This window comes from Heptranchias perlo, chromosome 44, assembly GCF_035084215.1.
Source record: "Heptranchias perlo isolate sHepPer1 chromosome 44, sHepPer1.hap1, whole genome shotgun sequence".
NCBI classification, from domain to species: Eukaryota; Metazoa; Chordata; class Chondrichthyes; order Hexanchiformes; family Hexanchidae; genus Heptranchias; species Heptranchias perlo.
Genome location: NC_090368.1, coordinates 6258633 through 6283819, shown reverse-complemented (window position 1 = coordinate 6283819; position 25187 = coordinate 6258633). Strand labels below are relative to the sequence as shown.

Sequence of the window (25187 nt, the reverse complement as noted above, 5' to 3'; positions counted from 1 at the left end):
GTGGGAGACCTCCCACTCCTCTCTCTAATATTTAGTGGCAATTTCAGCCACGTTAAAAAAAAAAATGGTCATCTCACCTTGAGTGAGCTCACGAAATATTTAAACATCCATCGTAAAATTTAAAAGCAACATTATCCTAAAACCTCGAGTGTAGAAGATTAAGGGGTGATCTAATCGAGGTGTTTAAGATGATTAAAGGATTTGATAGGGTCGAGAGAGAGAAACTATTTCCTCTGGTGGGGGGAGTCCAGAACAAGGGGGCAGAACCTTAAAATTAGAGCCAGGCCGTTCAGGGGTGATGTCAGCAAGCACTTCTTCACACAAGGGGGAGTGGAAATCTGGGACACTCCCCCCCCCCCCAAAAAAGCTGTTGATGCTGGGGGTTAAATGAAAATTTTGAAGACTAAGATGAGTAGATTTTTGTTAGGTCAGGGTATCGAGGGAAATGGAGAAAAGGTGGGCTATGGAATTGAGGTACAGATCGGCCATGATCTAATAGAATGGTAGAACAGTCTCGAGGGGCTGAATGGCCTCCTCCTGTTCCTAGGAACGTAAAAACTTTCATAAATAGCAGTTTAAAAAAAAAATAACAGCAGGAAAATCTTAATTGCAGCAGGTTTATTCTACGCGTCACTCAGCAGCAGTGGGACAGAAGGGATCTCCCACCAGTTCAGAGGCTGAGCCTGTCGGTGGCCTCGCCTTGCTCGAATCAGTCGGGACGGAGAGCGGCGGAGCAGGTTGACGCAAGAAAAAGACGGTACACTTTAATGTTCCATGTTCCTTTCAATTTACCGCCTCAAATTGCTCCTGCTGGCACCAGACATCTAACTACCAGCACCGCTCAAAATACTTCCTCCGGACACAGCCTGAGTTTAGAAAGACAAACTCCACCAGGGCACTGCTGCGTTCAAATGGATGTCGCTTGAAACCTGGAAGCTCCCACAGTACGTCTTGGCGGAACCTTAGTATCAAATCCCCTCCATGCACCCCCCCCCCCATCTCTCTAACCTCCTCCAGCCCCTAAGCTCTGGAATTCCCTCCCTAAACCTCTCCGCCTCTCTCTCCTCCTTTAAGGCGTTCCTTAAAACCATTTTGACCGAGCTTTTGGTCACCTGTCCTAATATCTCATGTGGCTCAGTGTCAAATTTTTGACGATGTTAAAAGCGCTATATAAATGCAAATTTTGTTGTATTAGTCGGAGAGGACTACAGTGCAACGTTTCACAGGCTCACCATTACACTCGACTGAAACCCTAGGTGACGACATAGACTGGAGTCGGCCGATGAACACGGGAAAAGGAGCAGAAGGAAATAACTGACTGCAAAGCACTATCGAGCGATAACGATGCCATGGCATGCCCCCTCCCGTGAGCATTTGTTACCCCAAAATAAAACTGCGTCCCTGCCTGGAAACGAGACCGGATAAACACTGCTAACAATTCTGGTTTTAATAGTTACCGACATGGTGGATTGGTCTTTCAAGCTTCTCTCTCCATTCATGATTATCATGGCTATAAAATGAGGAAGGAGATAGTTGATTAAACACCCACTGGATTTACAGTGTTGCATATTTGGAGGGCCCGGCTTAATATTTTTTTTTTAAAAACAGTCTTCGAATGATAAAATGAAATCTGAGAAGAAGTTCGAGAGGGGAAGAGGTCTAGTTTCTCCGCCATAATTCTGGATCCGTAAAACACTTGCCAAGTTCTGGTTTAAAAAGCAGTCCGGCCACACAGCGGTGTGGGAGTGAAGGCGAGAGGCTTCGTGTGGAAGAGGCATTCATTCCCAGTGCAGCTGCCAGCGTGGGTCAGGTCGGGTCGGGGTTGGGGGGGGGCCGGGCCGGATTGGGCTGTCAGATTCCTTCGAGCTCTTTCTTTGGCAGTGGCCTCCTGAACAGCAAGATGTGAGGCTCTGAGGAGGAAACAAGACAGCTCGTGAAGGACACAATTCACGTTTGCAAAGACCCCAACCCCCACAAAAAAATAGGTGTAGTTGCAATGCAAGTTGGTCACCTTTCTTCTTAACCTCCATTTCGAGCGAGTTTCGGGTTAACACTGCAGATCAACAGGAACTTATTTAGGGGCTTATCCCACTCTGGGGGGGCACATAACCCTCGACAGTCAAACATTTGTTTCATAACATTTCCATTTTCTCCCCTCCTCTCCTGAAAGCACTGGTCCTGCATGGGGATGGTTCCTCAGGAGCTAGCAGCAGCCCCCACCCCATCCCATACTACACACCTAAGTAGCAAGCCAAGTCCACAGGCTATTTGATCACGGAAGGCATCACAGCAGGGCCAAATCCTCTCATCGCTCGACAAGCACAGTGGGAGTGATAGCAATCAGAAGTGGGAACCTCGGCTGATTCCTTCCCCCCTCCCCAATTCCTAGCGTAGGGCAGCTGAAGCTAATGGCAGCACACCTAGCCTGGCTCAGATCAGCTAGCTTAGCACAGACTGGGGATCGAAGGTGAAAACCTTCCATGGTCTTGGTAAGCATAGCTTCACACAAACACAGCCCTGCATTGACCCGCACAGGACATCGGACCGATGTTAATTTGTAAATCCAATAGATTGCAAAGGATTCCACCATTTAACTAAAAGGTTTCATTGAGTTCAGTACATTTTTATGCATTCTTAAGCTACGGCACATTACAGGTTACATGAAGTGGCACTTGCAGTTACGTGCAGTGAAGGTCTCAAGAGACCAATACGTTTCATCAGCACTAGGTATTGACTGTATCCCTGACAAAGGGGTAGGTGGGCTGAGGCACATGGGTTAGTCTGAGCGCTGGGTGAAAGCAGTATTTGGGCTTTTGGCGATCTGGAGGTGGAAAGCTTCCTGATGGTCCTGCAAGGGATATTTTAAAATCACAAAAGCAAAATTCTCCCCAGCTGCGTCTTGGAACATTGGCGAATTTACCTGGCTCGTGGATCATGTAGTGTATCCAGCCCGGGCTCTGCTGCACTCCTAGATTCCTCCATTCGGTCTCGGACATGAGGTGCGTCTTGGGGACCAACTTTGCTATCTTCTTGGGTAACATGACATGACTGGGAAGAGAAAACTTGTCTCGTTATTCGATTAGTAAGCAAAACAGCCCCTTACGCTGCTTAAAAACAGAAGATGGAATGAACCTGGAGCTTGCATTTTCCCTTCCGGCTTGCTCCAGTGGGAGGTGAATTCAGGCCATTATTTTGAGACGTGGCTGTGGGTCGCCCTTTACAGACCAGCAGTGGTCTTTCAGCACAATGACCTCCACAAACTTTGACCCCCCCCCCAAACTCTGGGGACGGTCCTAAGCCAGACTGTAACTTTGCACCAATTGTGCATTCGTGATTTCACACATACAAAGCTCCCTGAAGCCACCCGGAGTAAACTGGGCATTCGGCAGAACAGAAACCTGCAAAACTGCTTGCAACAGAAAGGGTCCAATACCATAACTGTGCTCATTCTGCAATATTACAGCAGTGACTACATTTCAAAAGTACTTCAGGGCCTGTAAAGTCCTTTGGGACGTCCTTAGGCCGCGACGGTGCTGGATAAATCCACGTTCTCTCTTTCTCAGATTGTTTGGCACATCAAAACTATGCAAGAAAAGTGAACTCCGTCAAAAAAAAAACACTGATCCTTAAGGCCTAATAGCCAATTAACAGGCCAAGTGATCACTTAGAAAACAGGCATTTTTGAATATCTTTGCACAGGGGACTAGCAGGCACTTAAAATATGAGTCACGATTGCTGCTTCTGCAGAGAATATAGATGAGTCTGTGGTGCAGGAAGTCATTTCAAAGCCTTTGATGCGCAAGCTCATTATTGCTCCCCGTGGCTCTTGATGAAGGAACATCTCACAGTTTGTCCAAAAAGTGTTTGAAATAGGTCAATGTGTTCCCGAGAAGCCATGGAGCGGGAAGAGGATGAGGGCGAGGAAGGTTAGCAGTGAACTGCCACACCAGGTCACGGACAGAACCTTGCCTTAGGTCTAGTTTTACATTGAGTTTTAGTGCAGGAAGCATGACTCAACTATTTCTCCTTCAAATATAAAAATATTAGCATAACTTCACGACCATTCATCTCTCAATTTATCAGCAAATCTGTTTGCTCGTATATAGCCCAAACCACAGTCTGCTACTGAAGAACAAACTTGCATTTATATAGCACCTTTCACAACCTAAGCACTTTATAGCCAATATGTGCATAGCAAGGTCTTACAAGCAGCAATGTGATAACGACCAGATCATCTGTTCTCGTGAGGGGGGGGGGGGGGGGGTGGGAATAGATATTGGCCAGAACACCGGGAAGAACTCCCCTGCTCTTCTGCCAACGGGCCTCTCCTCCAGTGCGTAACGTGAGTGCCTACTGATCAAGTGAGGGGGAGGGGAGGGGGGGGGGAGGGGGAGGGGGGGGGGGAGGGGGGGGGGTGGGAGGGGAAGGAAATGAGGGACTCAGCTCCACACTGCGCAATAAGATCACCCAGACCTCAAGATCAGCCATTGGTCTAATGGAGCGGCGGGACGGGCAGGAGGGGCCGAATGGCCGCCGGGTCCTAATTTCCCAGCAGCCAACGCGCCTGTGAATCAGCCCTATCCAAACGGGTGGCTTCCGGTCCGCAACCGGAAATCGATTGGAAACCGCTTCAAAATTAGTTTAAAACTAAAACCCCTTTTGGGGCAAAAAGACAAAAATCAAAAAAACAAAATTAAACCGGAGAGAAAAAAATCTGAGGGACAGAGTTTAAATCGGGATAGGGGGTGAGGGGGGGGAAAACACTGGGATCTAAACCCGAAGCGGCGGATTAATAACTAACGATGTCCGCCGGGCCCTGACGGCCGGGGTCAGGCGGCGGCCCCCCGCTCACCGGTACTCGAACTCCCCGTCGTTGTATCGGTCCGAGTAGTAAATCTCGTTCCGGTCCATTCTTCCCCCAACCGCCGCTCCGGGCCGGCGCCGCCAAACTGCGCGCGCAAACTCCCCATTGGTCCGCGCCGCATCACCTGACCCGTCGGTCCCGCCCACTCACTCCCCATTGGCCCGCGCCGCATCACCTGACACGTCGGCCCCGCCCACTCACTCCTCAAAGGCCAGTACCGGGTCACCTGACCTACCGGGCCCGCCCACTCACCCACGTTGGCCAGCATCGCGTCACCTGACCCCCAGGCTCCGCCCACTCACCCTCCCATTGGCCCGCACCACCCAATCATCAGCTGATCTCCAGGCGCCTCTTGGTGAGTTCTCAACTGACGGATTCCCGCCTTTTTTTTGAATGAGATCAGCTGACCGAAAGGGCCGTTTTCATTGGTCACTTAAAGACGCTGCAAAGACCCGATCAGCTGATTGGCCGGTTGCGAGTAATCAGCTGACCTCCAGTCCCCATCGCCCATCTTCCATTGGTCAGTGGAGGTTTGGACAGCCCGAAATTTTCAAAAACTTTTGAAGTTCAGGAGAGAGGGAAGGAAAGAAAGAAAGAAAGAAAGATAGATAGATGGATGGAAGAAAAGAAGAAAAGAAAGGAAAGATCGATGGATGGGAGGAAGAAAAGAAAGGAAAGATAGGTGGATGGGAGGAAGGAAGAAAAGAAAGGATAGATAGATGGATGGAAGAAAAGAAAGGAAAGATCGATGGATGGGAGGAAGAAAAGAAAGGAAAGATAGATGGATGGGAGGAAGAAAAGAAAGGAAAGATCGATGGATGGGAGGAAGAAAAGAAAGGAAAGGATAGATAGATGGATGGAAGAAAAGAAGAAAAGAAAGGAAAGATCGATGGATGGGAGGAAGAAAGAAAAGAAAGGATAGATAGATGGATGGAAGAAAAGAAAGGAAAGATCGATGGATGGGAGGAAGAAAAGAAAGGAAAGATAGATGGATGGGAGGAAGAAAAGAAAGGAAAGATCGATGGATGGGAGGAAGAAAAGAAAGGAAAGATCGATGGATGGGAGGAAGAAAAGAAAGATAGATAGATGGATGGAAGAAAAGAAAGGAAAGATAGATGGATGGAAGGAAGGAAGAAAAGAAAGGAAAGATAGATGGAAGGAAAAAAAGAAAGGAAAGATAGATGGAAGGAAGGAAGAAAAGAAAGATAGATGGAAGGAAGAATAGAAAGGAAAGATGGAAAGAAAGATAGATGGAAGGAAGGAAGAAAGGAAAGATAGATGGATGGAAGGAAGGAAGAAAAGAAAGGAAAGATAGATGGATGGGAGGAAGAAAAGAAGGGAAAGATAGATGGGTGGAAGGAAGGAAGAAAAGAAAGGAAAGATAGATGGATGGGAGGAAGAAAAGAAAGATAGATGGAAGGAAGAAAAGAAAGGAAAGATAAAAAGAAAGATAGATGGAAGAAAGGAAAGATAAATGGATGGAAGGAAGGAAGAAAAGAAAGGAAAGATAGATGGATGGGAGGAAGAAAAGAAAGGAAAGATAGATGGATGGAAGGAAGGAAGAAAAGAAAGGAAAGATAGATGGATGGGAGGAAGAAAAGAAAGGAAAGATAGATGGATGGAAGGAAGGAAGAAAAGAAAGGAAAGATAGATAGATGGATGGAAGGAAGGAAGAAAAGAAAGGATAGATAGATGGAAGGAAGGAAGAAAAGAAAGGATAGATAGATAGATGGATGGAAGAAAAGAAAGGAAAGATCGATGGATGGAAGGAAGGAAGAAAAGAAAGGAAAGATAGATGGATGGAAGGAAGGAAGAAAAGAAAGGATAGATAGATGGATGGAAGGAAGGAAGAAAAGAAAGGATAGATAGAAGGATGGAAGAAAAGAAAGTAAAGATAGATGGGAGGAAGGAAGAAAAGAAAGTAAAGATAGATAGAAGGAAGGAAGAAAAGAAAGGATAGATAGATGGATGGAAGAAAAGAAAAGAAAGATAGAGGATAGAAGGAAGAAAAGAAAGGAGAGATGGATGGATGGAAGAAAAGAAAGGAAAGATAGATGGATAGAAGAAAAGAAAGGAAAGATAGATGGATGGAAGAAAGGAAGAAAAGAAAGGAAAGATAGATAGATGGATGGAAGAAAAGAAAGGAAAGGTAGATAGATGGGAGGAAGAAAAGAAAGGAAAGGAAAAATAGATGGAAGGAAGAAAGGAAAGGATAGATGGATGGGAGGAAGAAAAGAAAGGAAAGATAGATAGATGGATGGAAGGAAGAAAAGCAAGGAAAAATAGAAGGAAGGAAGAAAGGAAATATAGATGGATGGGAGGAAGAAAAGAAAGGAAAGATAGATGGAAGAAAGGAAAGATAGATAGATGGATGGAAGAAAAGAAAGGAAAGATAGACGGAAGGAAGAAAAGAAAGGAAAGATAGATGGAAGGAAGTAAAGAAAGGAAAGCTAGATGGAAGGAAGAAAGGAAAGGAAAGATGGATGGGAGGAAGAAAAGAAAGGAAAGATAGATAGATGGATGGAAGGAAGAAAGGAAAGGAAAGATAGACGGAAGGAAGAAAAGAAAGGAAAGATAGATAGATGGGAGGAAGAAAAGAAAGGAAAGATAGATAGATGGATGGAAGGAAGAAAAGAAAGGAAAGATAGACGGAAGGAAGAAAAGAAAGGAAAGATAGATGGGAGGAAGAAAGGAAAGGAAAGATAGATGGAAGGAAGGAAGAAAAGAAAGATAGATGGATGGAAGGAAGAAAAGAAAGGATACATAGATGGATGGAAGGAAGGAAGAAAAGAAAGGATAGATAGATGGATGGATAAAAGAAAGGAAAGATCGATGGATGGGAGGAAGAAAAGAAAGGAAAGATAGATGGATGGAAGGAAGGAAGAAAAGAAAGGATAGATAGATGGATGGAAGGAAGGAAGAAAATAAAGGATAGATAGATGGATGGAAGAAAAGAAAGGATAGATAGATGGATGGAAGGAAAGAAGAAAAGAAAGGATAGATAGAAGGATGGAAGAAAAGAAAGTAAAGATAGATGGGAGGAAGGAAGAAAAGAAAGGAAAGATAGGTAGAAGGAAGGAAGAAAAGAAAGGATAGATAGATGGGAGGAAGAAAAGAAAGGAAAGATAGATGGATGGAAGGAAGGAAGAAAAGAAAGGATAGATAGATGGATGGAAGAAAAGAAAGGAAAGATAGATAGATGGATGGAAGAAAAGAAAGGAAAGATCGATGGATGGGAGGAAGAAAAGAAAGATAGATAGATAGATGGATGGAAGAAAAGAAAGGAAAGATAAATGGAAGGAAGGAAGAAAAGAAAGGATAGATAGATAGATGGATGGAAGAAAAGAAAGGAAAGATAGATGGAAGGAAAAAAGAAAGGAAAGGAAAAATAGATGGAAGGAAGAAAGGAAAGGAAAGATAGATGGATGGGAGGAAGAAAAGAAAGGAAAGATAGATAGATGGATGGAAGGAAGAAAAGCAAGGAAAAATAGAAGGAAGGAAGAAAGGAAATATAGATGGATGGGAGGAAGAAAAGAAAGGAAAGATAGATGGAAGAAAGGAAAGATAGATAGATGGATGGAAGAAAAGAAAGGAAAGATAGACGGAAGGAAGAAAAGAAAGGAAAGATAGATGGTAGGAAGGAAGAAAAGAAATATAGATGGAAGGAAGGAAGAAAGGAAAGATAGATGGATGGAAGGAAGGAAGAAAAGAAAGGAAAGATAGATGGATGGGAGGAAGAAAAGAAAGGAAAGATAGATGGATGGAAGGAAGGAAGAAAAGAAAGGAAAGATAGATGGATGGGAGGAAGAAAAGAAAGGAAAGATAGATGGATGGAAGGAAGGAAGAAAAGAAAGGAAAGATAGATAGATGGATGGAAGAAAGGAAGAAAAGAAAGGATAGATAGATAGATGGATGGAAGAAAAGAAATTAAAGATAGATGGGAGGAAGGAAGAAAAGAAAGGAAAGATAGGTAGAAGGAAGGAAGAAAAGAAAGGATAGATAGATGGATGGAAGAAAAGAAAAGAAAGATAGATGGATAGAAGGGAGAAAAGAAAGGAGAGATAGATGGATGGAAGAAAAGAAAGGAAAGATAGATAGATGGATGGAAGAAAAGAAAGGAAAGATCGATGGATGGGAGGAAGAAAAGAAAGAGAGATAGATAGATGGATGGAAGAAAAGAAAGGAAAGATAGATGCATGGAAGGAAGGAAGAAAAGAAAGGATAGATAGATAGATGGATGGAAGAAAAGAAAGGAAAGATAGATGGGTGGAAGGAAGGAAGAAAAGAAAGGAAAGATAGATGGATGGGAGGAAGAAAAGAAAGATAGATGGAAGGAAGAAAAGAAAGGAAAGATAAAAAGAAAGATAGATGGAAGAAAGGAAAGATAGATGGATGGAAGGAAGGAAGAAAAGAAAGGAAAGATAGATGGATGGGAGGAAGAAAAGAAAGGAAAGATAGATGGATGGAAGGAAGGAAGAAAAGAAAGGAAAGATAGGTGGATGGGAGGAAGAAAAGAAAGATAGATGGAAGGAAGAAAAGAAAGGAAAGATAAAAAGAAAGATAGATGGAAGAAAGGAAAGATAGATGGATGGAAGGAAGGAAGAAAAGAAAGGAAAGATAGATGGATGGGAGGAAGAAAAGAAAGGAAAGATAGATGGATGGAAGGAAGGAAGAAAAGAAAGGAAAGATAGATGGATGGGAGGAAGAAAAGAAAGGAAAGATAGATGGATGGAAGGAAGGAAGAAAAGAAAGGAAAGATAGATAGATGGATGGAAGGAAGGAAGAAAAGAAAGGATAGATAGATGGATGGAAGGAAGGAAGAAAAGAAAGGATAGATAGATGGAAGGAAGGAAGAAAAGAAAGGATAGATAAATAGATGGATGGAAGAAGAGAAAGGAAAGATCGATGGATGGAAGGAAGAAAAGAAAGGAAAGATAGATGGATGGAAGGAAGGAAGAAAAGAAATGATAGATAGATGGATGGAAGGAAGGAAGAAAAGAAAGGATGGATAGATAGATGGAAGGAAGGAAGAAAAGAAAGGATAGATAGAAGGATGGAAGAAAAGAAAGTAAAGATAGATGGGAGGAAGGAAGAAAAGAAAGTAAAGATAGATAGAAGGAAGGAAGAAAAGAAAGGATAGATAGATGGATGGAAGAAAAGAAAAGAAAGATAGATGGATAGAAGGAAGAAAAGAAAGGTGAGATGGATAGAAGGAAGAAAAGAAAGGAGAGATGAATGGATGGAAGAAAAGAAAGGAAAGATAGATGGATAGAAGAAAAGAAAGGAAAGATAGATGGATGGAAGAAAGGAAGAAAAGAAAGGAAAGATAGATAGATGGATGGAAGAAAAGAAAGGAAAGATAGATAGATGGGAGGAAGAAAAGAAAGATAGATAGATAGATGGATGGAAGAAAAGAAAGGAAGGATAGATGGATGGAAGGAAGGAAGAAAAGAAAGGATAGATAGATAGATGGATGGAAGAAAAGAAAGGAAAGATGGATGGAAGGAAAAAAGAAAGGAAAGGAAAAATAGATGCAAGGAAGAAAGGAAAGGAAAGATAGATGGATGGGAGGAAGAAAAGAAAGGAAAGATAGATAGATGGATGGAAGGAAGAAAAGCAAGGAAAAATAGAAGGAAGGAAGAAAGGAAATATAGATGGATGGGAGGAAGAAAAGAAAGGAAAGATAGATGGAAGGAAGGAAGAAAGGAAAGATAGATAGATGGATGGAAGAAAAGAAAGGAAAGATAGACGGAAGGAAGAAAAGAAAGGAAAGATAGATGGAAGGAAGGAAGAAAAGAAAGATAGATGGAAGGAAGAAAAGAAAGGAAAGATAGAAAGAAAGATAGATGGAAGGAAGGAAGAAAGGAAAGATAGATGGATGGAAGGAAGGAAGAAAAGAAAGGAAAGATAGATGGATGGGAGGAAGAAAAGAAAGGAAAGATAGATGGGTGGAAGGAAGGAAGAAAAGAAAGGAAAGATAGATGGATGGGAGGAAGAAAAGAAAGATAGATGGAAGGAAGAAAAGAAAGGAAAGATAAAAAGAAAGATAGATGGAAGAAAGGAAAGATAGATGGATGGAAGGAAGGAAGAAAAGAAATGATAGATAGATGGATGGAAGGAAGGAAGAAAAGAAAGGATAGATAGATAGATGGAAGGAAGGAAGAAAAGAAAGGATAGATAGAAGGATGGAAGAAAAGAAAGTAAAGATAGATGGGAGGAAGGAAGAAAAGAAAGTAAAGATAGATAGAAGGAAGGTAGAAAAGAAAGGATAGATAGATGGATGGAAGAAAAGAAAAGAAAGATAGATGGATAGAAGGAAGAAAAGAAAGGAGAGATGGATAGAAGGAAGAAAAGAAAGGAGGGATGAATGGATGGAAGAAAAGAAAGGAAAGATAGATGAATAGAAGAAAAGAAAGGAAAGATAGATGGATGGAAGAAAGGAAGAAAAGAAAGGAAAGATAGATAGATGGATGGAAGAAAAGAAAGGAAAGATAGATAGATGGGAGGAAGAAAAGAAAGATAGATAGATAGATGGATGGAAGAAAAGAAAGGAAGGATAGATGGATGGAAGGAAGGAAGAAAAGAAAGGATAGATAGATAGATGGATGGAAGAAAAGAAAGGAAAGATGGATGGAAGGAAAAAAGAAAGGAAAGGAAAAATAGATGCAAGGAAGAAAGGAAAGGAAAGATAGATGGATGGGTGGAAGAAAAGAAAGGAAAGATAGATAGATGGATGGAAGGAAGAAAAGCAAGGAAAGATAGATGGAAGGAAGGAAGAAAGGAAAGATAGATAGATGGATGGAAGAAAAGAAAGGAAAGATAGACGGAAGGAAGAAAAGAAAGGAAAGATAGATGGAAGGAAGGAAGAAAAGAAAGATAGATGGAAGGAAGAAAAGAAAGGAAAGATAGAAAGAAAGATAGATGGAAGGAAGGAAGAAAGGAAAGATAGATGGATGGAAGGAAGGAAGAAAAGAAAGGAAAGATAGATGGATGGGAGGAAGAAAAGAAAGGAAAGATAGATGGGTGGAAGGAAGGAAGAAAAGAAAGGAAAGATAGATGGATGGGAGGAAGAAAAGAAAGATAGATGGAAGGAAGAAAAGAAAGGAAAGATAAAAAGAAAGATAGATGGAAGAAAGGAAAGATAGATGGATGGAAGGAAGGAAGAAAAGAAAGGAAAGATAGATGGATGGGAGGAAGAAAAGAAAGGAAAGATAGATGGATGGAAGGAAGGAAGAAAAGAAAGGAAAGATAGATGGATGGGAGGAAGAAAAGAAAGGAAAGATAGATGGATGGAAGGAAGGAAGAAAAGAAAGGAAAGATAGATAGATGGATGGAAGGAAGGAAGAAAAGAAAGGATAGATAGATGGATGGAAGGAAGGAAGAAAAGAAAGGAAAGATAGATAGATGGATGGAAGGAAGGAAGAAAAGAAAGGATAGATAGATGGATGGAAGGAAGGAAGAAAAGAAAGGATAGATAGATGGAAGGAAGGAAGAAAAGAAAAGAAAGGAAAGATAGATGGATGGAAGGAAGGAAGAAAAGAAAGGATAGATAGATGGATGGAAGGAAGGAAGAAAAGAAAGGATAGATAGATAGATGGAAGGAAGGAAGAAAAGAAAGGATAGATAGAAGGATGGAAGAAAAGAAAGTAAAGATAGATGGGAGGAAGGAAGAAAAGAAAGTAAAGATAGATAGAAGGAAGGAAGAAAAGAAAGGATAGATAGATGGATGGAAGAAAAGAAAAGAAAGATAGATGGATAGAAGGAAGAAAAGAAAGGAGAGATGGATGGATGGAAGAAAAGAAAGGAAAGATAGATGGATAGAAGAAAAGAAAGGAAAGATGGATGGAAGGAAAAAAGAAAGGAAAGGAAAAATAGATGGAAGGAAGAAAGGAAAGGAAAGATAGATGGATGGGAGGAAGAAAAGAAAGGAAAGATAGATAGATGGATGGAAGAAAAGTAAGGAAAGATAGATAGATGGGAGGAAGAAAAGAAAGATAGATAGATAGATGGATGGAAGAAAAGAAAGGAAAGATAGATGGATGGAAGGAAGGAAGAAAAGAAAGGATAGATAGATGGATGGAAGAAAAGAAAGGAAAGATGGATGGAAGGAAAAAAGAAAGGAAAGGAAAAATAGATGGAAGGAAGAAAGGAAAGGAAAGATAGATGGATGGGAGGAAGAAAAGAAAGGAAAGATAGATAGATGGATGGAAGGAAGAAAAGCAAGGAAAAATAGAAGGAAGGAAGGAAGAAAGGAAATATAGATGGATGGGAGGAAGAAAAGAAAGGAAAGATAGATGGAAGGAAGAAAGGAAAGATAGATAGATGGATGGAAGAAAAGAAAGGAAAGATAGACGGAAGGAAGAAAAGAAAGGAAAGATAGATGGAAGGAAGGAAAGAAAGGAAAGCTAGATGGAAGGAAGAAAGGAAAGGAAAGATGGATGGGAGGAAGAAAAGAAAGGAAAGATATATAGATGGATGGAAGGAAGAAAGGAAAGGAAAGATAGATGGATGGAAGGAAGGAAGAAAAGAAATGATAGATAGATGGATGGAAGGAAGGAAGAAAAGAAAGGATAGATAGATAGATGGAAGGAAGGAAGAAAAGAAAGGATAGATAGAAGGATGGAAGAAAAGAAAGGAAAGATAGATAGATGGATGGAAGAAAAGAAAGGAAAGATAGATAGATGGGAGGAAGAAAAGAAAGATAGATAGATAGATGGATGGAAGAAAAGAAAGGAAGGATAGATGGATGGAAGGAAGGAAGAAAGGAAAGATAGATGGATGGAAGGAAGGAAGAAAAGAAAGGAAAGATAGATGGATGGGAGGAAGAAAAGAAGGGAAAGATAGATGGGTGGAAGGAAGGAAGAAAAGAAAGGAAAGATAGATGGATGGGAGGAAGAAAAGAAAGATAGATGGAAGGAAGAAAAGAAAGGAAAGATAAAAAGAAAGATAGATGGAAGAAAGGAAAGATAAATGGATGGAAGGAAGGAAGAAAAGAAAGGAAAGATAGATGGATGGGAGGAAGAAAAGAAAGGAAAGATAGATGGATGGAAGGAAGGAAGAAAAGAAAGGAAAGATAGATGGATGGGAGGAAGAAAAGAAAGGAAAGATAGATGGATGGAAGGAAGGAAGAAAAGAAAGGAAAGATAGATAGATGGATGGAAGGAAGGAAGAAAAGAAAGGATAGATAGATGGATGGAAGGAAGGAAGAAAAGAAAGGATAGATAGATGGAAGGAAGGAAGAAAAGAAAGGATAGATAGATAGATGGATGGAAGAAAAGAAAGGAAAGATCGATGGATGGAAGGAAGGAAGAAAAGAAAGGAAAGATAGATGGATGGAAGGAAGGAAGAAAAGAAAGGATAGATAGATGGATGGAAGGAAGGAAGAAAAGAAAGGATAGATAGATAGATGGAAGGAAGGAAGAAAAGAAAGGATAGATAGAAGGATGGAAGAAAAGAAAGTAAAGATAGATGGGAGGAAGGAAGAAAAGAAAGTAAAGATAGATAGAAGGAAGGAAGAAAAGAAAGGATAGATAGATGGATGGAAGAAAAGAAAAGAAAGATAGATGGATAGAAGGAAGAAAAGAAAGGAGAGATGGATGGATGGAAGAAAAGAAAGGAAAGATAGATGGATAGAAGAAAAGAAAGGAAAGATAGATGGATGGAAGAAAGGAAGAAAAGAAAGGAAAGATAGATAGATGGATGGAAGAAAAGAAAGGAAAGATAGATAGATGGGAGGAAGAAAAGAAAGGAAAGGAAAAATAGATGGAAGGAAGAAAGGAAAGGAAAGATAGATGGATGGGAGGAAGAAAAGAAAGGAAAGATAGATAGATGGATGGAAGGAAGAAAAGCAAGGAAAAATAGAAGGAAGGAAGAAAGGAAATATAGATGGATGGGAGGAAGAAAAGAAAGGAAAGATAGATGGAAGAAAGGAAAGATAGATAGATGGATGGAAGAAAAGAAAGGAAAGATAGACGGAAGGAAGAAAAGAAAGGAAAGATAGATGGAAGGAAGGAAAGAAAGGAAAGCTAGATGGAAGGAAGAAAGGAAAGGAAAGATGGATGGGAGGAAGAAAAGAAAGGAAAGATAGATGGATGGATAGAAGGAAGAAAGGAAAGGAAAGATAGACGGAAGGAAGAAAAGAAAGGAAAGATAGATAGATGGGAGGAAGAAAAGAAAGGAAAGATAGATAGATGGATGGAAGGAAGAAAAGAAAGGAAAGATAGACGGAAGGAAGAAAAGAAAGGAAAGATAGATGGGAGGAAGAAAGGAAAGGAAAGATAGATGGAAGGAAGGAAGAAAAGAAAGATAGATGGATGGAAGGAAGAAAAGAAAGGATACATAGATGGATGGAAGGAAGGAAGAAAAGAAAGGATAGATAGATGGATGGATAAAAGAAAGGAAAGATCGATGGATGGGAGGAAGAAAAGAAAGGAAAGATAGATGGATGGAAGGAAGGAAGAAAAGAAAGGATAGATAGATGGATGGAAGGAAGGAAGAAAATAAAGGATAGATAGATGGATGGAAGAAAAGAAAGGATAGATAGATGGATGGAAGGAAAGAAGAAAAGAAAGGATAGATAGAAGGATGGAAGAAAAGAAAGTAAAGATAGATGGGAGGAAGGAAGAAAAGAAAGGAAAGATAGGTAGAAGGAAGGAAGAAAAGAAAGGATAGATAGATGGGAGGAAGAAAAGAAAGGAAAGATAGATGGATGGAAGGAAGGAAGAAAAGAAAGGATAGATAGATGGATGGAAGAAAAGAAAGGAAAGATAGATAGATGGATGGAAGAAAAGAAAGGAAAGATCGATGGATGGGAGGAAGAAAAGAAAGATAGATAGATAGATGGATGGAAGAAAAGAAAGGAAAGATAGATGGAAGGAAGGAAGAAAAGAAAGGATAGATAGATAGATGGATGGAAGAAAAGAAAGGAAAGATAGACGGAAGGAAGAAAAGAAAGGAAAGATAGATGGAAGGAAGGAAGAAAAGAAAGATAGATGGAAGGAAGAAAAGAAAGGAAAGATAGAAAGAAAGATAGATGGAAGGAAGGAAGAAAGGAAAGATAGATGGATGGAAGGAAGGAAGAAAAGAAAGGAAAGATAGATGGATGGGAGGAAGAAAAGAAAGGAAAGATAGATGGGTGGAAGGAAGGAAGAAAAGAAAGGAAAGATAGATGGATGGGAGGAAGAAAAGAAAGATAGATGGAAGGAAGAAAAGAAAGGAAAGATAAAAAGAAAGATAGATGGAAGAAAGGAAAGATAGATGGATGGAAGGAAGGAAGAAAAGAAAGGATAGATAGAAGGATGGAAGAAAAGAAAGTAAAGATAGATGGGAGGAAGGAAGAAAAGAAAGTAAAGATAGATAGAAGGAAGGAAGAAAAGAAAGGATAGATAGATGGATGGAAGAAAAGAAAAGAAAGATAGATGGATAGAAGGAAGAAAAGAAAGGAGAGAAGGATGGATGGAAGAAAAGAAAGGAAAGCTCGATGGATAGAAGAAAGAAAGAAGATGGATGGAAGGCAACCCCCCACACGACCAGGCAAGCCTCCCCCCCCAATCGACTCGGCAAGGAAGAAAGGAAAGGAAAGATAGATGGATGGGAGGAAGAAAAGAAAGGAAAGATAGATAGATGGATGGAAGAAAAGTAAGGAAAGATAGATAGATGGGAGGAAGAAAAGAAAGATAGATAGATAGATGGATGGAAGAAAAGAAAGGAAAGATAGATGGATGGAAGGAAGGAAGAAAAGAAAGGATAGATAGATGGATGGAAGAAAAGAAAGGAAAGATGGATGGAAGGAAAAAAGAAAGGAAAGGAAAAATAGATGGAAGGAAGAAAGGAAAGGAAAGATAGATGGATGGGAGGAAGAAAAGAAAGGAAAGATAGATAGATGGATGGAAGGAAGAAAAGCAAGGAAAAATAGAAGGAAGGAAGGAAGAAAGGAAATATAGATGGATGGGAGGAAGAAAAGAAAGGAAAGATAGATGGAAGGAAGGAAGAAAGGAAAGATAGATAGATGGATGGAAGAAAAGAAAGGAAAGATAGACGGAAGGAAGAAAAGAAAGGAAAGATAGATGGAAGGAAGGAAAGAAAGGAAAGCTAGATGGAAGGAAGAAAGGAAAGGAAAGATGGATGGGAGGAAGAAAAGAAAGGAAAGATATATAGATGGATGGAAGGAAGAAAGGAAAGGAAAGATAGATGGATGGAAGGAAGGAAGAAAAGAAATGATAGATAGATGGATGGAAGGAAGGAAGAAAAGAAAGGATAGATAGATAGATGGAAGGAAGGAAGAAAAGAAAGGATAGATAGAAGGATGGAAGAAAAGAAAGGAAAGATAGATAGATGGATGGAAGAAAAGAAAGGAAAGATAGATAGATGGGAGGAAGAAAAGAAAGATAGATAGATAGATGGATGGAAGAAAAGAAAGGAAGGATAGATGGATGGAAGGAAGGAAGAAAGGAAAGATAGATGGATGGAAGGAAGGAAGAAAAGAAAGGAAAGATAGATGGATGGGAGGAAGAAAAGAAGGGAAAGATAGATGGGTGGAAGGAAGGAAGAAAAGAAAGGAAAGATAGATGGATGGGAGGAAGAAAAGAAAGATAGATGGAAGGAAGAAAAGAAAGGAAAGATAAAAAGAAAGATAGATGGAAGAAAGGAAAGATAAATGGATGGAAGGAAGGAAGAAAAGAAAGGAAAGATAGATGGATGGGAGGAAGAAAAGAAAGGAAAGATAGATGGATGGAAGGAAGGAAGAAAAGAAAGGAAAGATAGATGGATGGGAGGAAGAAAAGAAAGGAAAGATAGATGGATGGAAGGAAGGAAGAAAAGAAAGGAAAGATAGATAGATGGATGGAAGGAAGGAAGAAAAGAAAGGATAGATAGATGGATGGAAGGAAGGAAGAAAAGAAAGGATAGATAGATGGAAGGAAGGAAGAAAAGAAAGGATAGATAGATAGATGGATGGAAGAAAAGAAAGGAAAGATCGATGGATGGAAGGAAGGAAGAAAAGAAAGGAAAGATAGATGGATGGAAGGAAGGAAGAAAAGAAAGGATAGATAGATGGATGGAAGGAAGGAAGAAAAGAAAGGATAGATAGATAGATGGAAGGAAGGAAGAAAAGAAAGGATAGATAGAAGGATGGAAGAAAAGAAAGTAAAGATAGATGGGAGGAAGGAAGAAAAGAAAGTAAAGATAGATAGAAGGAAGGAAGAAAAGAAAGGATAGATAGATGGATGGAAGAAAAGAAAAGAAAGATAGATGGATAGAAGGAAGAAAAGAAAGGAGAGATGGATGGATGGAAGAAAAGAAAGGAAAGATAGATGGATAGAAGAAAAGAAAGGAAAGATAGATGGAAGGAAAAAAGAAAGGAAAGGAAAAATAGATGGAAGGAAGAAAGGAAAGGAAAGATAGATGGATGGGAGGAAGAAAAGAAAGGAAAGATAGATAGATGGATGGAAGAAAAGTAAGGAAAGATAGATAGATGGGAGGAAGAAAAGAAAGATAGATAGATAGATGGATGGAAGAAAAGAAAGGAAAGATAGATGGATGGAAGGAAGGAAGAAAAGAAAGGATAGATAGATGGATGGAAGAAAAGAAAGGAAAGATGGATGGAAGGAAAAAAGAAAGGAAAGGAAAAATAGATGGAAGGAAGAAAGGAAAGGAAAGATAGATGGATGGGAGGAAGAAAAGAAAGGAAAGATAGATAGATGGATGGAAGGAAGAAAAGCAAGGAAAAATAGAAGGAAGGAAGGAAGAAAGGAAATATAGATGGATGGGAGGAAGAAAAGAAAGGAAAGATAGATGGAAGGAAGGAAGAAAGGAAAGATAGATAGATGGATGGAAGAAAAGAAAGGAAAGATAGACGGAAGGAAGAAAAGAAAGGAAAGATAGATGGAAGGAAGGAAAGAAAGGAAAGCTAGATGGAAGGAAGAAAGGAAAGGAAAGATGGATGGGAGGAAGAAAAGAAAGGAAAGATATATAGATGGATGGAAGGAAGAAAGGAAAGGAAAGATAGATGGATGGAAGGAAGGAAGAAAAGAAATGATAGATAGATGGATGGAAGGAAGGAAGAAAAGAAAGGATAGATAGATAGATGGAAGGAAGGAAGAAAAGAAAGGATAGATAGAAGGATGGAAGAAAAGAAAGGAAAGATAGATAGATGGATGGAAGAAAAGAAAGGAAAGATAGATAGATGGGAGGAAGAAAAGAAAGATAGATAGATAGATGGATGGAAGAAAAGAAAGGAAGGATAGATGGATGGAAGGAAGGAAGAAAGGAAAGATAGATGGATGGAAGGAAGGAAGAAAAGAAAGGAAAGATAGATGGATGGGAGGAAGAAAAGAAGGGAAAGATAGATGGGTGGAAGGAAGGAAGAAAAGAAAGGAAAGATAGATGGATGGGAGGAAGAAAAGAAAGATAGATGGAAGGAAGAAAAGAAAGGAAAGATAAAAAGAAAGATAGATGGAAGAAAGGAAAGATAAATGGATGGAAGGAAGGAAGAAAAGAAAGGAAAGATAGATGGATGGGAGGAAGAAAAGAAAGGAAAGATAGATGGATGGAAGGAAGGAAGAAAAGAAAGGAAAGATAGATGGATGGGAGGAAGAAAAGAAAGGAAAGATAGATGGATGGAAGGAAGGAAGAAAAGAAAGGAAAGATAGATAGATGGATGGAAGGAAGGAAGAAAAGAAAGGATAGATAGATGGATGGAAGGAAGGAAGAAAAGAAAGGATAGATAGATGGAAGGAAGGAAGAAAAGAAAGGATAGATAGATAGATGGATGGAAGAAAAGAAAGGAAAGATCGATGGATGGAAGGAAGGAAGAAAAGAAAGGAAAGATAGATGGATGGAAGGAAGGAAGAAAAGAAAGGATAGATAGATGGATGGAAGGAAGGAAGAAAAGAAAGGATAGATAGATAGATGGAAGGAAGGAAGAAAAGAAAGGATAGATAGAAGGATGGAAGAAAAGAAAGTAAAGATAGATGGGAGGAAGGAAGAAAAGAAAGTAAAGATAGATAGAAGGAAGGAAGAAAAGAAAGGATAGATAGATGGATGGAAGAAAAGAAAAGAAAGATAGATGGATAGAAGGAAGAAAAGAAAGGAGAGATGGATGGATGGAAGAAAAGAAAGGAAAGATAGATGGATAGAAGAAAAGAAAGGAAAGATAGATGGATGGAAGAAAGGAAGAAAAGAAAGGAAAGATAGATAGATGGATGGAAGAAAAGAAAGGAAAGATAGATAGATGGGAGGAAGAAAAGAAAGGAAAGGAAAAATAGATGGAAGGAAGAAAGGAAAGGAAAGATAGATGGATGGGAGGAAGAAAAGAAAGGAAAGATAGATAGATGGATGGAAGGAAGAAAAGCAAGGAAAAATAGAAGGAAGGAAGAAAGGAAATATAGATGGATGGGAGGAAGAAAAGAAAGGAAAGATAGATGGAAGAAAGGAAAGATAGATAGATGGATGGAAGAAAAGAAAGGAAAGATAGACGGAAGGAAGAAAAGAAAGGAAAGATAGATGGAAGGAAGGAAAGAAAGGAAAGCTAGATGGAAGGAAGAAAGGAAAGGAAAGATGGATGGGAGGAAGAAAAGAAAGGAAAGATAGATGGATGGATAGAAGGAAGAAAGGAAAGGAAAGATAGACGGAAGGAAGAAAAGAAAGGAAAGATAGATAGATGGGAGGAAGAAAAGAAAGGAAAGATAGATAGATGGATGGAAGGAAGAAAAGAAAGGAAAGATAGACGGAAGGAAGAAAAGAAAGGAAAGATAGATGGGAGGAAGAAAGGAAAGGAAAGATAGATGGAAGGAAGGAAGAAAAGAAAGATAGATGGATGGAAGGAAGAAAAGAAAGGATACATAGATGGATGGAAGGAAGGAAGAAAAGAAAGGATAGATAGATGGATGGATAAAAGAAAGGAAAGATCGATGGATGGGAGGAAGAAAAGAAAGGAAAGATAGATGGATGGAAGGAAGGAAGAAAAGAAAGGATAGATAGATGGATGGAAGGAAGGAAGAAAATAAAGGATAGATAGATGGATGGAAGAAAAGAAAGGATAGATAGATGGATGGAAGGAAAGAAGAAAAGAAAGGATAGATAGAAGGATGGAAGAAAAGAAAGTAAAGATAGATGGGAGGAAGGAAGAAAAGAAAGGAAAGATAGGTAGAAGGAAGGAAGAAAAGAAAGGATAGATAGATGGGAGGAAGAAAAGAAAGGAAAGATAGATGGATGGAAGGAAGGAAGAAAAGAAAGGATAGATAGATGGATGGAAGAAAAGAAAGGAAAGATAGATAGATGGATGGAAGAAAAGAAAGGAAAGATCGATGGATGGGAGGAAGAAAAGAAAGATAGATAGATAGATGGATGGAAGAAAAGAAAGGAAAGATAGATGGAAGGAAGGAAGAAAAGAAAGGATAGATAGATAGATGGATGGAAGAAAAGAAAGGAAAGATAGACGGAAGGAAGAAAAGAAAGGAAAGATAGATGGAAGGAAGGAAGGAAGAAAAGAAAGGATAGATAGATGGAAGGAAGGAAGAAAAGAAAGGATAGATAGATAGATGGATGGAAGAAAAGAAAGGAAAGATCGATGGATGGAAGGAAGGAAGAAAAGAAAGGAAAGATAGATGGATGGAAGGAAGGAAGAAAAGAAAGGATAGATAGATGGATGGAAGGAAGGAAGAAAAGAAAGGATAGATAGATAGATGGAAGGAAGGAAGAAAAGAAAGGATAGATAGAAGGATGGAAGAAAAGAAAGTAAAGATAGATGGGAGGAAGGAAGAAAAGAAAGTAAAGATAGATAGAAGGAAGGAAGAAAAGAAAGGATAGATAGATGGATGGAAGAAAAGAAAAGAAAGATAGATGGATAGAAGGAAGAAAAGAAAGGAGAGATGGATGGATGGAAGAAAAGAAAGGAAAGATAGATGGATAGAAGAAAAGAAAGGAAAGATAGATGGATGGAAGAAAGGAAGAAAAGAAAGGAAAGATAGATAGATGGATGGAAGAAAAGAAAGGAAAGATAGATAGATGGGAGGAAGAAAAGAAAGGAAAGGAAAAATAGATGGAAGGAAGAAAGGAAAGGAAAGATAGATGGATGGGAGGAAGAAAAGAAAGGAAAGATAGATAGATGGATGGAAGGAAGAAAAGCAAGGAAAAATAGAAGGAAGGAAGAAAGGAAATATAGATGGATGGGAGGAAGAAAAGAAAGGAAAGATAGATGGAAGAAAGGAAAGATAGATAGATGGATGGAAGAAAAGAAAGGAAAGATAGACGGAAGGAAGAAAAGAAAGGAAAGATAGATGGAAGGAAGGAAAGAAAGGAAAGCTAGATGGAAGGAAGAAAGGAAAGGAAAGATGGATGGGAGGAAGAAAAGAAAGGAAAGATAGATGGATGGATAGAAGGAAGAAAGGAAAGGAAAGATAGACGGAAGGAAGAAAAGAAAGGAAAGATAGATAGATGGGAGGAAGAAAAGAAAGGAAAGATAGATAGATGGATGGAAGGAAGAAAAGAAAGGAAAGATAGACGGAAGGAAGAAAAGAAAGGAAAGATAGATGGGAGGAAGAAAGGAAAGGAAAGATAGATGGAAGGAAGGAAGAAAAGAAAGATAGATGGATGGAAGGAAGAAAAGAAAGGATACATAGATGGATGGAAGGAAGGAAGAAAAGAAAGGATAGATAGATGGATGGATAAAAGAAAGGAAAGATCGATGGATGGGAGGAAGAAAAGAAAGGAAAGATAGATGGATGGAAGGAAGGAAGAAAAGAAAGGATAGATAGATGGATGGAAGGAAGGAAGAAAATAAAGGATAGATAGATGGATGGAAGAAAAGAAAGGATAGATAGATGGATGGAAGGAAAGAAGAAAAGAAAGGATAGATAGAAGGATGGAAGAAAAGAAAGTAAAGATAGATGGGAGGAAGGAAGAAAAGAAAGGAAAGATAGGTAGAAGGAAGGAAGAAAAGAAAGGATAGATAGATGGGAGGAAGAAAAGAAAGGAAAGATAGATGGATGGAAGGAAGGAAGAAAAGAAAGGATAGATAGATGGATGGAAGAAAAGAAAGGAAAGATAGATAGATGGATGGAAGAAAAGAAAGGAAAGATCGATGGATGGGAGGAAGAAAAGAAAGATAGATAGATAGATGGATGGAAGAAAAGAAAGGAAAGATAGATGGAAGGAAGGAAGAAAAGAAAGGATAGATAGATAGATGGATGGAAGAAAAGAAAGGAAAGATAGACGGAAGGAAGAAAAGAAAGGAAAGATAGATGGAAGGAAGGAAGAAAAGAAAGATAGATGGAAGGAAGAAAAGAAAGGAAAGATAGAAAGAAAGATAGATGGAAGGAAGGAAGAAAGGAAAGATAGATGGATGGAAGGAAGGAAGAAAAGAAAGGAAAGATAGATGGATGGGAGGAAGAAAAGAAAGGAAAGATAGATGGGTGGAAGGAAGGAAGAAAAGAAAGGAAAGATAGATGGATGGGAGGAAGAAAAGAAAGATAGATGGAAGGAAGAAAAGAAAGGAAAGATAAAAAGAAAGATAGATGGAAGAAAGGAAAGATAGATGGATGGAAGGAAGGAAGAAAAGAAATGATAGATAGATGGATGGAAGGAAGGAAGAAAAGAAAGGATAGATAGATAGATGGAAGGAAGGAAGAAAAGAAAGGATAGATAGAAGGATGGAAGAAAAGAAAGTAAAGATAGATGGGAGGAAGGAAGAAAAGAAAGTAAAGATAGATAGAAGGAAGGTAGAAAAGAAAGGATAGATAGATGGATGGAAGAAAAGAAAAGAAAGATAGATGGATAGAAGGAAGAAAAGAAAGGAGAGATGGATAGAAGGAAGAAAAGAAAGGAGGGATGAATGGATGGAAGAAAAGAAAGGAAAGATAGATGAATAGAAGAAAAGAAAGGAAAGATAGATGGATGGAAGAAAGGAAGAAAAGAAAGGAAAGATAGATAGATGGATGGAAGAAAAGAAAGGAAAGATAGATAGATGGGAGGAAGAAAAGAAAGATAGATAGATAGATGGATGGAAGAAAAGAAAGGAAGGATAGATGGATGGAAGGAAGGAAGAAAAGAAAGGATAGATAGATAGATGGATGGAAGAAAAGAAAGGAAAGATGGATGGAAGGAAAAAAGAAAGGAAAGGAAAAATAGATGCAAGGAAGAAAGGAAAGGAAAGATAGATGGATGGGAGGAAGAAAAGAAAGGAAAGATAGATAGATGGATGGAAGGAAGAAAAGCAAGGAAAAATAGAAGGAAGGAAGAAAGGAAATATAGATGGATGGGAGGAAGAAAAGAAAGGAAAGATAGATGGAAGGAAGGAAGAAAGGAAAGATAGATAGATGGATGGAAGAAAAGAAAGGAAAGATAGACGGAAGGAAGAAAAGAAAGGAAAGATAGATGGAAGGAAGGAAGAAAAGAAAGATAGATGGAAGGAAGAAAAGAAAGGAAAGATAGAAAGAAAGATAGATGGAAGGAAGGAAGAAAGGAAAGATAGATGGATGGAAGGAAGGAAGAAAAGAAAGGAAAGATAGATGGATGGGAGGAAGAAAAGAAAGGAAAGATAGATGGGTGGAAGGAAGGAAGAAAAGAAAGGAAAGATAGATGGATGGGAGGAAGAAAAGAAAGATAGATGGAAGGAAGAAAAGAAAGGAAAGATAAAAGAAAGATAGATGGAAGAAAGGAAAGATAGATGGATGGAAGGATGGAAGAAAAGAAATGATAGATAGATGGATGGAAGGAAGGAAGAAAAGAAAGGATAGATAGATAGATGGAAGGAAGGAAGAAAAGAAAGGATCGATAGAAGGATGGAAGAAAAGAAAGTAAAGATAGATGGGAGGAAGGAAGAAAAGAAAGTAAAGATAGATAGAAGGAAGGAAGAAAAGAAAGGATAGATAGATGGATGGAAGAAAAGAAAAGAAACATAGATGGATAGAAGGAAGAAAAGAAAGGAGAGATGGATAGAAGGAAGAAAAGAAAGGAGAGATGAATGGATGGAAGAAAAGAAAGGAAAGATAGATGGATAGAAGAAAAGAAAGGAAAGATAGATGGATGGAAGAAAGGAAGAAAAGAAAGGAAAGATAGATAGATGGATGGAAGAAAAGAAAGGAAAGATAGATAGATGGGAGGAAGAAAAGAAAGATAGATAGATAGATGGATGGAAGAAAAGAAAGGAAGGATAGATGGATGGAAGGAAGGAAGAAAAGAAAGGATAGATAGATAGATGGATGGAAGAAAAGAAAGGAAAGATGGATGGAAGGAAAAAAGAAAGGAAAGGAAAAATAGATGCAAGGAAGAAAGGAAAGGAAAGATAGATGGATGGGAGGAAGAAAAGAAAGGAAAGATAGATAGA

General features: G+C 39.2%; 1 protein-coding gene across 2 annotated transcripts in view; it reads right to left on the bottom strand.

Moving 5' to 3' along the window:
* Positions 1-1012: 1012 nt before the first annotated feature.
* LOC137306702 (cyclin-dependent kinases regulatory subunit 1-like) overlaps positions 1013-25187 on the bottom strand; it is a 67574-nt gene continuing 43399 nt past the window's right edge. Inside the window, exons 1-3 of one of the 2 annotated variants that reach the window (XM_067976053.1) lie at positions 4853-4944; positions 2921-3048; positions 1013-1910 (exon numbers count right to left, since the gene is read on the bottom strand). In XM_067976053.1, the coding sequence (XP_067832154.1) occupies positions 1852-1910; positions 2921-3048; positions 4853-4911 (246 nt within the window). In that variant the 5' untranslated portion in view covers positions 4912-4944 and the 3' untranslated portion in view covers positions 1013-1851. Of the gene's footprint in view, positions 1911-2920; positions 3049-4852; positions 4945-25187 lie in introns of those variants that run through there. The other variant, XM_067976052.1, reaches the window with a different exon arrangement.